Source organism: Ochotona curzoniae, unplaced genomic scaffold, assembly GCF_017591425.1.
Source record: "Ochotona curzoniae isolate NIBS_2020 unplaced genomic scaffold, NIBS_Ocur_1.0 contig_64, whole genome shotgun sequence".
NCBI lineage: Eukaryota > Metazoa > Chordata > Mammalia > Lagomorpha > Ochotonidae > Ochotona > Ochotona curzoniae.
The window spans coordinates 49398882-49413700 of NW_024466502.1; the positions used below are offsets into that span (position 1 = coordinate 49398882).

Below are 14819 nucleotides of genomic sequence, written 5' to 3' on the forward strand. Positions count from 1 at the left end.
TCTCTCTTCATCTCTCCTCCCTTTGTAAATCTGCCTTTCAAACAAAAATAAATAAATCTTTTTAAAAAGGCTTCCAGAATTGCTATTCCTCATTGCTCAAATTCTATCTGTTTTTACAAACAAACGTAGCACCTGTATGTGATTTAGTATTACAGGACTATTTTACTACATAAATGCACAGACTCATTGGATAAGTGCTTAGTGGAGACATGACTTGGTTTCTCTGTAAATGACCTATTTTCCTTACCTATGAAATAATCACTGACAAGGGAAAACTGTCGATGAGAGAGCGAGCAAGTCTGTGCACTAGTGGGGCTGGGGGTGGGGGTGATAATCCCCTGCTATTGAGAATGTGCTTTCTGTTGTCCAAAACTCACACATCCAGGAATGGTCCCACATCTGGTAAAATGAGCTATTCACTCCTGCTTCTTTGGATTACTGAAAAAAAAAGTAGGAAAGTTCAATCAAGTGACAAGAATTTCCAAAACCATTTGGAAAATGTGTCATCAATAAGTCAATTTCTTCAAAATATAAGCAAGATGCAGAAAAAGAGGAAGAAAATTAACGTATGATGAGTAGTTTTTTTAAAAAGTACACAGAAAGTTAATATTTGTCCCTATGATTAAAAAAAATGCTTATTATAAGCAGAACTCTACTGCCCCCTTCAGCATCAAGAATGCAATACAACTCAAGTGCCAAAACATGGTACTCCCCCAGGCAGTGACAGAGTCCCAAATAATCTGGCCAGCCTATTGTCTTCCCAGGACACTGGCATGGAACTGGATTGGAGATTCTTAAACAGGCAGGGCTCAAACTGTCATCTGAACTTGCACTGGTTCTGAGAGTTTCAGCATTGACATTGCTTTCTAACTTACTTGGTCTCAGTTTAAAAACCAGTAAAAGCAAAACAAAAGCTAAGATGTTGGCTGTTTAGGCCTCAGTCACATTGCTTGGAGCAGTATTTTGCTTATTTGTTGTTATTTGAAAAGGAGAACAACAAACAGGGATTTTCCACCCACTGGCTCACTCTCCCAAATTATAACAGCCTAGGTCGACCCTGACCAAACCCAGGAGCTGGGAATTCTCCCACGTGGGTGGCAATGAGCCAATTACTAGACCCATTTGCTTCCTTTTAGGATGTGTTATCAGCAAGAAGCTGGAATAGTAAATGGAACTGGAATTCAAACTCTGGCATTCTTTCAACCTGTCAAGTGACCTGAGCACAAATGACATGTCCCCTTTGTTTACTCAGAAGGAATCTAAGTTTCCACAAAAATTTGATTATACAGACTTAATCATGAAGCGGGGATAGGTAAGCAAAGATACCTATACTCTTTGATTTTTAATTTTGAGACTCCGTCCTTCTCTAATCCCAAGAACAGGCTTACAAAGGCTCCACTTCTAACACTGAAATACAATTAGTTAGCAATTACTGTCACGTATACCCACCCACCACCTCAAAGGCAGGCACACTGTGCACATTTTCCAAGCGCCACCTAACAATCCAATGAGCAACAATTTATACTTTACGGAGGTATAAGATGGGATATTCTCTCAGCACCAAGTGCGACTCATGCCTGTTGAAATTCTTTAATGGAACAACAGGTTACAAACTACTTTCCTAACAACAAATATAATATTTAATTGGAGAGCTAGATAACACTGCCTTTTCTTTCCAGAATTTTAATTTGTACATTTTTTAATAGAAAATATAACTTTTTTTTGTAAATACATCTTTCATTAATTTAGTCAATTAATCCAAAGAAGTAAAACACTATAATTACAAGTATGCTATGAAATAAATATATACAATACACAGAAAAAAATGTTTTCAGAAAGTTTTATACAACCTTGTTATAAAACAAACTGAAATTAAGCAACACAAAAATGACAAAATCAGTTTAACTAACCTACATTACTTCACAGAAATTTTGCACTTCTTGTCCTGTCTTACTAACAAATAAACCCTCGATTTATTTTCTTTTACCCAAATCAGTTGTTCATGGTAGCTAAACTGCATAAAGTATACAAAAGACAGGTTTTGTTGAAAGCTATAAATGTGAAACTAAGGCCAACCCAGTACTTCAACCAGGTAAGCAGCAAACTGGCAGGGACGTTATGTTCATGCTGAGACCTGTGGTGCCCCTGGCTTCAAGGAGCACACAGGGGCTTACTGCAGGCCTTATCCTTACACTACCCACAAAGCTATAAACATCACATGTTCCCAGGATGCAGAAAAAAGAACTAAAAAAACCCCAAAAAAACCCTAAGCCTGCCTGCAGCACATTTCCGGTAAGAGCACAGGAAAAGGGTTCACTGTCGCTGGGTTTCCCTTCCTAACGACATCGAGATGGGAGCCAACTTCCTTCAAGTCTGAAGAGCAGACTCCTGCCACCCGTAGGTGAAGAAAGTTCCAGACCGATGAACTGCTACACAATATCCATAAAACACTGGGGTAAGGAAAAGGGGAAGCATGATCTGACAAGGTTCCATCATTTCTAGAGGAAACTGGAATGACTGGAAAAACGCGGTCTTAGATCGGAAGCCAGTCTTCAGGTCAGAAGGGGGAAAGAGATGTGGAAAAAGTCAAGAACTGTTAGGTCGCAACAGTTTAACGTGACATATCCCCATGCAGATAATTCCCCGGAACCTCATGGAGGCAGACAAAGGTTAGAAATAAACCGATTAAAACATGATAGAAGCACTGAGGAGGGGACCTGCTTTCACCGGATCTTGAAAAATCATTTATCTCCAAGAACTCCTTCCGGTAAAGTGCTGGTGCAGCATCACTTCATCCCCACATTTTATGTCTCTGTCTTTACAAGTGAAGGACAAAAACCAACTTCACAGCCCAAGCAAATCTCACAAGCAGCTGATAGCTTTTTTATGCCTCCTCTATTTGGATACCATATCCTCTTCTCTGAAAACTGCCTCTTTGGTTTTCAAATCCAAGTCCAATGTCCTACAAAGCCTCCCTGACTGCTGCTCCTCCGAGAACTGCCGCTGCGCCCCATGTCCTCTCACTAGCCCCTTGCTGCCTGCCCGCGGCTCTCCCGGTGCACTGCAGCCTGCTCAGATGGCACACTACCTGCTTCTCCATTTTGGAGTTTTTAGGACTTAGGATTCTGTGAATATGCAAATTAGCCAACTGCCCATCAGATTCGTTTATCAGTTGAACAAGCTACTTACAGGACAACCAATAAGTCATCTTATTCCAGTTGTTTTACCTGTTTGGGGCGGGGGGGGGGGGGGGGAAGACTAGTCTACCAGAAGAACTAATTTGCAATCCAAGTCCTTCATTCTGACCTCACGTTTTCAAGCTGCTCCCTCCCCTACTTTCTATTAAACTCATTTAACAGGCAAGAGAGAGAAAACAAAAGCAGAGACAGACAGACACCTGGAGGTGGAAGAGTGGAGAAGCAGGGATAGAGCAACCACCTTTGGGGCTCAGTTCCCACACGCCTGCAACAGCCAGGGCTGGGCACAGGGCCAAACCTGGGCACCAAAAACGAACTCGAGTTTTCCTTCAGGAGTAGCAGGAGTGAGTCATCCCTGTGGCTCTCAGGTCCTGCAACGACACGGAGCCCAATTCAGGAGCTGCAGCCAGCAAGTGAACCCAAGTCCTAGCAGATGGGACGTGGGAGTCCTAACTGCTAAGCTCAACACCTTTCCATATTCTTTCCTAACCCTCTGCACCTGGAAGTAAGACTGAGTCCCAAGAATGAAAACTAAAACATGATCATTAAACATAAAAACAAATCTAATTTTAGATTAGTAAATGTAAACAAATTTCTGGGCTTGAACATTGCTTATAAGCTACTTAATAAATTTCAGACTCTAACCATCGTTTGAAATATCCACAGTTAAAAAAAATTATGATCAAAATCAAAGAACGTAGCCACTCCAAGGCATATACTTTTGCACTTGTTTTGCTCCAATTTCCGCTACATAGATTGCACCCGTCCTCTTATCGACTTCCAGCAGATGTGGTAACACCTGATCTGCCAGTTGGATTGTGCCGATCACAGAACACTGGCCAATGTCTCCTGCTGGGGGTGCCGCCACAATGAGGAGCCGGCTAAGATTCAGCTGGGCCATAATCAAGTACTTTTCATCAGGAGTAAATCTGAGGAGAAAGAAATTTTCCATAATAAATTCACGTAAAATCCACATCAGTCAGCAGTGTTATTACCTACTGTGTTGAACACAGGAAGCGCCTCCTTGCTAAAGGATTTAAGGAGAAGTTAAGTTTGATCTAAATTTGTTTGAGGGGATAAGTGGATTTGTAACTGGTAGAAATGGCCAAAGATAGCTTCAGTCTTTAAATAAGAAAAAGATCAACAGTATGACACTAACTACAAAACTAGCAGGCAAGTAGTTTAGTATCATGCACTCAGACCTGGATGTGATCTTCATGTGTTTAAAACTTTCCAAAAAAAAAATCTCAAATGTATCTCAGTGATGAAGATGAACATACATCTTTTTTCCTGATTAGAGAACACAGAATTTGTTTCCACTTTATCTGGGATTAGAAAATACCAGATATGAAATTTCCCATTTCCTTCCATTTTCTCCTGCTTCAAATGAGTAACAACTATTTTAGAGTACCAGCTGGTTCTTGAGGGGGAGAAACACAAACGGACTAAAATTTCATTTCAAAGTAAGAAGAAGCCATTACCTGAGTGCGGAAGGGCCTTCTTGGGGGAAACAATTATCCCACGTTCCCAGCCACTCCCCAGTCCCTTTGTCAAACACTTGGACTCTTTTATTTCCTCGGTCAGCAACCCACACCTGAGAAACAAAACAAAAATGTTCAACTGGTAAAGACCCACAATGTAAGATGACAGAAAAACAGAGTAGAGACTGAATGCCATGTTTTCACATTGGCAGGGATTGAACATGACACAGCAGCGGCCATTTTGGTCCCAACCACCATCCTGTCCTTTAGGAAACTCAGGAATTCATCCCAGCCCTAGTGGAGTAAACCAAACTAACAGATAGGTCAAGCTTGCCTTGCCAGGCAGGACCCTGAAATGCCCCTTGTCCAATGCCTAGGATGGAATTCTTGAGAAAGTTCAAGTGTACTTAATTAGTCATGGGCCACTTCTGCAGTATGGAGACCCAACTCCACCCAGTAAATTAGTCCACAGCACTGTGGATTTGTTGTTTCTTCGGTTTTCCTTATCTGCCACCTTGGGTTGCCAGTTTTTGTACACTGGAAATGAATACATTATTATAGAACTCACAGGATCCCAAAGAAGCATTAAATGGCTCTTTCTAAGATGTGGAAAAACTAACGTTCAGAAAGGCTGCATCTGAAGTGTGTTACAAGTGGGGAAGCTGCCATATAAATGGCTGGCTGTCTTAACCAAAAGCCTACACTGCCCCATACTACCCATGTGAGCAGCTAACAGGAATACCCCACCATAATGCAGGGAATAGCGCCCGTCCTGAAAGCAGGAGCAGCACTTACTGCTAACAGCGTACCCTTTCCCTGAGCACTGTGCCACTGAGTCTCTGTCCAACCCCATCTTGGGGTCAGGCAGTAAGTGTAGCAGCCTTACTCATTTTTTTTTTAAAGATTTATTTATTTACTCATTCAAAAGGAATAAATATACAGAGGAGATACACACAGAAAGATCTTCCATCTGTTGGTTCACTCCCCAAGCAGTTGCAAAAGCTGGAGCTGAGCCGATCTGAGGCCAGGAGCCAGGAGCTTCGTCTGGATCTCTTAATGTGGGTACAGGCTCTCAAGGTTTTGGGTCATCCTTGACTGCTTTCTCAGGCCACAGGCAGGGAGCTGCATGGGAAATGGAACAGCTGGGATACGAACCAGCGCCCATATGGGATCCTAGGCACATGCACAGCGAGGATTTTAGCCACTAGGCTACTATACCGGGCACAGCCTTACTCTTCAGAGTGAGGCATTTGTTCAAATTACAGTATCAGCCAACCTAAACTTGCCATTACCACACTGTATTCAAAATGCTTAACCACTCAGAGAGGACAGTTGGGATATTTGATAACATCTTAAGTAGGGTAATAGACTTAAAAGATTTATTTTTTAGAATAGCAGAGCCACTAACACAGAGGAAGAAACAGCAAGTTAGAAATATTTCATCTGCCAGTTCATTACCCAAATGGCCCCAACAACCAGGTCCGAGGCAGGAGGACACGAAGACCTCAGGAACTCCATCCTGGTCACCTCCATGGGCGACAGGGCCCAAGTCCTTAGGTCATATCATCCTGCCTTTCCGACACAAAAGCAGGAGCTGAACTGGAAGTACAGAAGTCAGGACTCAGCCCAGGATTCTAATATGGGATGCCAGCTCCACAAGTTGGTAGCTTAACTCACTGTACGATAATGCCAGTCCCAGCAGGTTTCCTTGAGGTCTGTTAATGGGCCAAAATGAGCTATTAAGGAACTACTATTTCAAAATAAGAAGTCTGACTCAAAATAGATGACATTCCAAGTATTGTATGTATGCAACTTCTGTCATAAACAATGTGAAATGTATTTTGATGACATATTGCTTGGGTTGCAGAGACAGGAAATAATGAACTAAGTGGAGAGGTGGGCCAATGTTCCTGATCTCTCTTACCCCACTCTTCAAGTCCTTAAGATTTGTTGAGTTTCTGGAATCAGTAACTATTTTTTCTGGGTAACCCTATCTATATTTTCATCAGGGCATGTGAATGTTGCTAGCCACTGAATTCCTTTCCGATCAGAAACAAGGCTCATTTGCCATTTTAAAAATGCTACTACTACTGCCAAGTACTTAAGGTGATTTCTTATTCCCTTCCTAATCCGTATTTCTTCAGTAAGGACAGGTTTCCTTAAAAATTGCTGTCTCAGGCAAATGACCAAAGACAGTTTATATCCTAGAAATCAATAATAATGGCTGGCATTGCCAATCCTAGTCAACACTCAATTGGTCTTTGATTAGGGGGAATCCTGTTTAAGAAACAATAAGATGTCCTTAACACTTAAATAAATTATCTTCTCATACATGGTGGTGATGACTGAATGAACTACTCATGTAAAATACACAGACAACACTGTCTTTATAAAAACCCTTGCCTTGCTAAGTGCCAGGATCCCAAATGGGTACCGATTTACAACCTGGCTGCTCCAGTTCCCATCCAGCTCCCTGCTTGTGGCCTGGGGAAGCAGTCAAGGACGGCCCAAAGCCTTGGAACTCTGCTCCCACATGGGGGACCTGGAGGAAGCTCCTGGCTTCAAATCAGCTCAGCTTTGGCCACTGTGGTCACTTGGGGAGTAAACCAGTGGACGGAAGATCTTTCTCTCTGTTTCTTCTTTGCTCTGTAAATCCGCCTTTCCAATAAAAATAAGTAAATCTTTAAGCAACAAAACAAAACACAAAACACAGGTACACAGAAATTAACACCTTCACTTTTTTATCACTCTGCTGTATCTGTGAACTCCCATGAGGGATCTCTAAGACCTCTCAGAAAGATACTCCTCACTGTTGTGAATAAATTTGTGTCTGGCTTTTATAAGATCAGAAGTTCAATCTTCATTATAGTCCCAAGTGGCAGTAATTAATCAAGCTCTGGGGAGTGACATGTAAAGTCAGCATTCTAAAATTTCTAGTTTCCAATTTACAAGCAAAGGTCACAGGTTAGTTAGCTTATTAATAGAAGGGAGAGACAATGGATTGAATTATTAAACACTTTCATCATCAACACAGGAAGCCCAACCACAATTATAACACTGCTTGCTGGAATCAGAAGTAGAAAAGCATTAAGATGTCTCCTGGCACGTATCCTATCCATTAAGCATCAAGATGTCTATTCAGACAATTAATGAACACTTATGAATGCGGACTGCTAGGCACTAGGATATGAAGTGGAAGAGATTCGGTTTCTGAGTTCATTCAGCCTCCACACTGTAAGGGAGATGGATGTGACAGTTACTAGAAGGACGAACTGAAGGCCACTAAAAGAAAACAAGAAGAAAGTTGTGTAAACATTTTTTCTGGGCATTGGGTTTTGGGAAGATAAACCCAAAGATGTGGTTTCTATGTTGGGAAGGTATTTGAAGGTAAATGAGGTGACAGCACAATAATGAGAAACTGACTGAAACTTGCAGATGGAAAGTTTCTGCTCCACAGAGCAAGTCGGTCTCCTGGCTCTCTTTTCCACGTTTCCAAAATTAGCCTCTCCTACACCCAGGGAACTTTACATCTGAATCCATTATTTGTTCCTCCTGACCTTTAAGAGATACAGGAAACCTAGTTCATGATGTCTGAGTACTTAGGGAACCCTCTGACTACAGGAGTGAAACATTTTTAATAGAGTATGTGCACACCCAACTCCAGGGAAACTGCCCAGACACACCGACTCCATGATCTGTCTGTACAAACTCAGACACGTATGTGTAAGCCACAACACAGACACACAGCTCCCCTGCCCTCGCACCCGAACACATTCAGACACACAGCCTACACAATGACTGTATTTTTACCCGGCCAGTGGAATCAACTGTGACACTGTGAGGTATGTTGAACTTAGCAGGCTCCGAGCCATTTTCTCCTCGCAGCCATAGGATGCTGAAATCTAAAAATGGCACATACAGATGGTCAGAGAGACATGCAGAAGGTCCAGGGCATTTACACGTTGTATTTGGAGACAGCTGAGAAAATCTATTAAATTCTATCCCAGGTCAACTTAACTAACATTCCCATTTGTCTAATCATTACACTTTTTTTAAAAAAGTCCTTCTGGGGCCCACATAATGGCTCATTTGGCTAAAACCTTGGCTGCAAGTGCCTGCATCCCATATGGCTGCCTGTTAGTGTCTTGGTTGCTCCACTCCCCACCCAGCTCCATTTGTGGCCTGGGAAAGCAGTGGAGGATGGCTCAAAGCCTTGGGATCCTGCACCCATGTGGAAGACCCAGAAGAGGCTCTTGGCTACCAACTGGTTCAGCTCTAGCCACTGCAGCCATTCGGGGAGTGAACCAGTGGATGGAAGGTCTTTTCTCTCTGTTTTCTCCTTCTCTGTTAATCTGCCTTTCCAATAAAAATAAACAAATCTTTAAAAAGAGAAAAAAAAAGTCCTTTTCTGCCTCAAGCAAGTTATCTATTTCGTTAATTTTCACTGGAAGTTTTCATGATTGCTTCAAAGCACTGTTTTCCCTGAGTTGTGTCCCTTGTACCCGTGCACCTTACTGGGCAATCCCTGCAAGAGCAAGGAGCAGGAGGTGTGAGACACAGGGCCCCCAGAGAAGGGGCCGCAGCCAGGGCAGGCAGGGCGGAGTTATGCCACCACCTGTCAAGGAACGCCTGAGCCCTGGAGGCAAATGACGTCAAAAGATTTTCCCCTAGAGCCTGTGGAAGAAGCGAGGCTTAACACACACATCCCAACGTTGTCTATTCCAAAACTGAGAATGAATACCTGTTGTTAAAGACACTGCATCTGTTACAACCTTGCAGGGTGCGTGTGGTGGGTGTGGATGACACGAAGGTGTGAAGAGAACAGCTCCCTTGTTGGCAGGGCCGCCAGAGCTTCCAGCTGTATGGCAAGGCCCAGCGAATGTCTCTCTACCACCTTGATGCAGTTTTACCTCTGTTTGCATGGACACTCAAGCACCCCACTAAGAATTCTGTAATCTATTCAGGCATTGTTGCTTGCCCCTGTGAGATGGTTTTGCAACCGATGTGAGCTTGAGAGTTAAAGTCGCTGATAATGCCTTGGTGAGTGGGCCCTTCAATTTACACACAGGAGTAGAATTAAGCCCATGCTCTTTCTGGACACCTGGTTTTGTGCCTAGCCATTGGCCTGGAATCTGGCCCAGACTTGTAGCATGCCTTCTGGGAAAGGACATGATAAGTATCCTAAAAATAATGAGAGAGATGGGAGAATGAGCTGAAACTGCTGTGGCAATAAATACCATTACTGTGACCATGAAGACTAGCCTATCTTTGTAATTTCTTTGGAGCATAGAAAGTTACCTGTTGTAGCTACTTTTCTAATTTTTGACTAGAGGAATTAAAGGATGCTTTTATTAATATTATAGAGATAGGCTTTTCATTATTGCTTGACTGATTATGGAGTTGTAGAGTCTATAGTTGTAGAGGGATTTAATGTTTGAACCTTTTGTCCTGGATCTTCATGTTTTTCCCTTGGAACCTATTCTTCAAATTAAGTGATAGATAGGTTGTAGAAATAGAAATGTAGTAGGAATATATCACTGCTTAGTAGGTAACCACATGTGCCTTGGCCTTGGAGACCTGGCTGTTGTCCACTGGCTACTGCTTTAGAATGAATAATGGATTGCTTTGAAATAAAATGATTATAGTATTTTGTAGAATTACCTTTAAGAGCACCTGCTTAACCATGAAAAAAAAAAAAAAAGAATCAAATGTCTGTGTATTCCTGCTTACTCTTGAAGTAAAAATAGAACAAGTAAATGTTTGTGCAGAGGTGTGTGATGTGTCTGAGTAAATAAACAAGACAGCTTCTTGAGCTGTTGGCAGAGGGTACCGAGTGACCGTGTCTGTGTCCCCATTCGCCGATGCTACACCTGCTTCTCGAGCTGCGAACTCAGCTGGAGCTGGCCTCCGGTTTCACCTGTTACAGGAGCCACAGCAAACTAATGTCCCCATACCGTATCCGAGTCTTATCTTAGGTGGTTTCTTTCATAATACTGTCTGGATTACTGATTTATTCTACCCTACATTGACTGCTACCAACTGAATCCGGTCACTAAGTGACAAACTTGCCACAAACTTCCCATGACAGAGTCTTGATCCCGCAGAGTCCTATTCTGTAAGCATTCTGCTTCTACACCATCACAGTTCCACTGGAAGCATCTCAGGTACCGCATGGCAACACAAGGCTTAAAAACCCCTCCCAGAAGCTCTCAGAGTCACTTCAAATTTTACTTTCTCTTGTTGAAAAAGTGCATATTCTGCTACTTTCCTGCCAACGACCCCTGCAGATGTTGCAAGAGAAAGCCCCATAAATGTCCTGCCCAATCCCCTCTCCTTGCATCAAAAACAGGTCAGCAGAAAAAACACTGCCTTTGTCATATCCTGTCCTACTTCTCCAGTCAACTTAGTTCTTCCTTCTAATTCCTGTTCCGCCTGAAAAAGCAGTATCATGGATTCCACTTCATTGTTGTTGGCCTGGAACAGTCCCTGGCCCCTGGGATTCTAGGTCTCTAACCGCCGCTGGGTGTGTAGCATGCTCACTTACACCCTGAGGGCAGCCTCAATTTCCACCCAGCCTTCAGTGCCTTGGGGAGAAACACCTGCTCCCAGGGAACAACAGGCAGGCCTGCTGACCATCAGTCACTCTTGCCACCCTCACCCATCTGCTTGCTGGTTTTCTCCCAGTGTCGAACTTTGCCCGTGACACGCACACTCACATATAACATGCCACCATCGTACCAGGGAGCAGACAAACCAAATCTGAGCAACATCAGTCCTGTGGTTTTACACAAAACGAAGTCACGCACCTTGGGACAGCTTGATCAACCTGTTATTCAATCCTCCATCTCCATCCACAATGTAAATATCCCCGGTGTCCTCTACATGGAGTTCTGCAGGGTTATCAAACTGCAGGGGATTCAAACCAGCGCCCTTCTTCCCGGGAGTACCCAAGATCTGAACCAGATCGCCAAAGGAGTTGTATTTCTTAACAGTATGGCCGTAGGATCCTGCGAAGACAGGCACACATGTTTCATAAACAAACCCATTACACATTCATGTTCTTCAAATAAACTGAGAGAAAAATCTGACAGAAATGAATAGTAATTCAAGATTGGCTGGCTCAGACTATTAAATATAAGTGACAAGTCACAGGGAACGTCTTACATTACAGGCAAACGTGCTCATGAATTAGTCTGTCCCACAAAATAAGCAGACTCTAAATTCAAATAAAAGAAATTAACACCTTTCACAGAAAACTCATGCTAACAAATTGGCGCATGGCTTTCTTCTTCGTCTTGTGACCTTGGATAAATATTACTGATTAAAAAAAAATCAAGAAGAAACTGTATAAACAAAGAGTTTTAGCTGAAACTTTTGTCTCATCATTCACATTCAGACCTGAATGTCTGAATGTCAGTAGGTCAACACAAAACTTTTGGTAACCATACTGTCTCTTACTGGAAACAAATGGAAAATTTTAACTCAGGAACTTTTCTTTCCTAGGAAGGAAATTCTTGCCAAATCACTAGTACCTTATTTTTGTCAACTGCATTAAATGACTTTGCATTACAATGGTTTTAAAAGCAAACACATAAAGAAGAAAATTGTTTAATGGGAAAAACCATGAAGCAACGAATACAAGTCAACTTGAAGACTTAGTATTCAACAGGCCAAGCGGAAAACACGGGGCTTACCAGAGAGAAAGCGAATCAACCTGAATTACAATGATAGCTTGAAAAAGGCATTTACGTTTGTGTTTGCTGTAAAGCTTGAGCTAAGCCAAGTTTGCAGCTATAAGAGAACATGATACTAGTGCAGAATGTAAACCCCGAAGCTTCTGAGGTCTCAGCAAACGGGACAGAAGAGCAGCAAACAATGTGGATTTTTTTTTAAATTCACTGATTTGCAGACATGTTTTCATCAGAGGGCATGAACGTCTTTGGAAAAAGGGAAGAAGCAGAGAAGCTGCGCAGATGTGTGGGGCGGAAGACAATCCGGCCGGGCAAGAGACCATCTGTGAAGCCTGTAAAAAGGTTACAAGAACGGAGCAAACTAAACTCAGGGACTTCAGCCCCGGGTTCTGATAAACACAGCAATCAAAACGCTCAGCTTTCACTGCAGATCTGCCGCGGACTCAGAAATAACCTGGGCTTTTAACTGCAACCATTCCGTGGCAGACACAGCTTGCAATAAACGAGACTCAGAGATCACTTGGGTTGGGAGAACACACACGGCACTCCTGAGACCCCCAAGTCCATCTGCTTCTTTTTTGAGACCTCATTGGGTCCTCATCTGAGGACCCTCATTTGACACCTCAAGGGGTAGCGAAATTAGCCAGAATGTCCCTTGAATTTGTAACTAAACTGGCCAGAGAATAGCAGAAATCCTGCCATGACTGCTCTGCTTCCTTGCCGAGTCCCTCGGACAGGCCGGCTTGTCGGGGGTAGGGCTTGTGTCAAGTCCCAAGCACGGGTGAACTGCCTTCTTGGAACACTTTTTCCATAGTTCACTCATGCTGACCCAAGTTCCAGCATTTTCTACTACAAATACTTGATGGCAGGAAGATTTCACACCTGTGGAATTACCAAAAAATGCAAACATCCTTTTAAAATGCAAATGCATTCTGCTTGGGGCAACACGCCCCAACCTCTCCTGAAAGAGAAGCGAGATGACAGTGGCGGATTCCAAGACTCCTTTCTGAGCTCAGAGAAGCCGCAGAGACTTCTCTGAGAAGAGGGAAGGAGGCTTTAGGGAGGCACTTGACAGGCTGCCCGACTGTGTTCTGCAGAAGCAGGATGCAAAGACTTTTTACAGACAAGTTAAGTCACGGCTTAGGAAACAACCGACCACTGGATTGGACAACTGCGATTTAAAAGCCCACAAGCCAAGGACAGGGTGGAGTTGATCCCAGCAAGGAGGTAACTGAACAGACAGCTCCACATACCACTTCCTACATCCGTGATCCAGACGGACTGCTCGTGGGCTGTACTGGCTGCAAAGATACCGTGAGGGGTGTCAACTGTGTGATTCCAGGCTCGCAGCAAATATCCATCCTCTGTGAACACTAACACCTTTGGGACGTTATCCCCTCTCTGAAGGGACACAAGAACCACTGCTTAGAGGGCTGGTGGGAAGGAAGAGGCATCGCGCGATGGGCACAAAGAAACAAAAATCACAGGTTAACTGACACACTGAGTAATGTTCAAAATACCACCTTCACAAACCTAATAATATCCCGCACAAAACAAATCTAGTCCCTTGAAAACAACGCCCAAAACATAAGCTGCAAAATGAGCGCTGTGAACCCACAAGGCTCTGTGTGTGTGTGTGTGTGTGTGTGTGTGTGTGTGTGTGTGCACGCTGAAAGCCTCCCGCTGGGCTTACCTGGGCCACGTACACCAATCCGTTCAGGGAGTCCGCTGCGACACAAAACGTTGTGCCAGTAAAGTATTCTGAATTCCTGGGCCAACCCACATCCAGCCGGTAAAGCACTTGCTCTGTGTTCCAGTTAATTTTGAAAGAGATTTTTCTTAAAACCTTAAGTAAATCGAGAAAGTTAAGAGTCCGCTTTCGCTCCAGGCAAGAAACACAGAGGGCCGCGGGGTAGGGGTACCGATGGGGTTTGTTTTATTTTAGCATGTTTCAGATAAGCACACGGCTGGATTCTTCCCCAGCAGCAAGCACCCAGACTACCCAAAGACACGCCTGCTCCTGGAGGCTTGCAGGAGCATCCCAACTGTGTGCACGCCAGCAGAAGGGCGGTTGGAGGACCGGGTCCGAGCCCAGCTCCTCTCTGCAGCCCGGGACTGCGATGTCCATCCACGGGACCCTCCCCCGTGCAACTCACCGGAGAGCCACACAGATGAAAATGCAAAATCAACAAGGACAGCAAGGTGCCGGCGCCTGCTGCGCAGACCCAGAATCTGGCCATGACGGCAGGGCAGGTGGCCGCGGACTCCCGGGAGGCAGCTCGTCCCGGCCCCGTCCCTGCCCAGTCCCTGCCCCTGACCCGTCCAGTCCCGGCTGCCCGGCTCCTCGCCCGGCGCCCCGCAGCCGTCCACTCCGCGTCCCCACCCCAGGTCAGGCGCCCCGGAGCCCCCAGCAGTGACCACGCCTCCCCGTCCTCGGGGCCTGGGCCAAG

At 44.2% G+C, this 14819-nt stretch overlaps 1 protein-coding gene across 2 annotated transcripts; it reads right to left on the bottom strand.

Moving 5' to 3' along the window:
* Window positions 1–2849: 2849 nt before the first annotated feature.
* Window positions 2850–14709, bottom strand: NHLRC3 (NHL repeat containing 3). 2 transcript variants are annotated; one of them, XM_040991483.1, is made up of 7 exons: window positions 14526–14709; window positions 14063–14215; window positions 13623–13770; window positions 11485–11685; window positions 8489–8580; window positions 4679–4791; window positions 2850–4126 (listed from the first exon to the last, which is right to left on the bottom strand). In XM_040991483.1, the coding sequence occupies exons 1-7, from the start codon at window positions 14607–14609 to the stop codon at window positions 3886–3888; spliced, it is 1032 nt and encodes a 343-aa protein (XP_040847417.1). In that variant the 5' UTR covers window positions 14610–14709; the 3' UTR covers window positions 2850–3885. The 2 variants fall into 2 exon arrangements, with proteins under 2 accessions (XP_040847417.1, XP_040847418.1); XM_040991484.1 differs by lacking the exon at window positions 11485–11685.
* Between the last annotated feature and the right edge of the window lie 110 nt (window positions 14710–14819).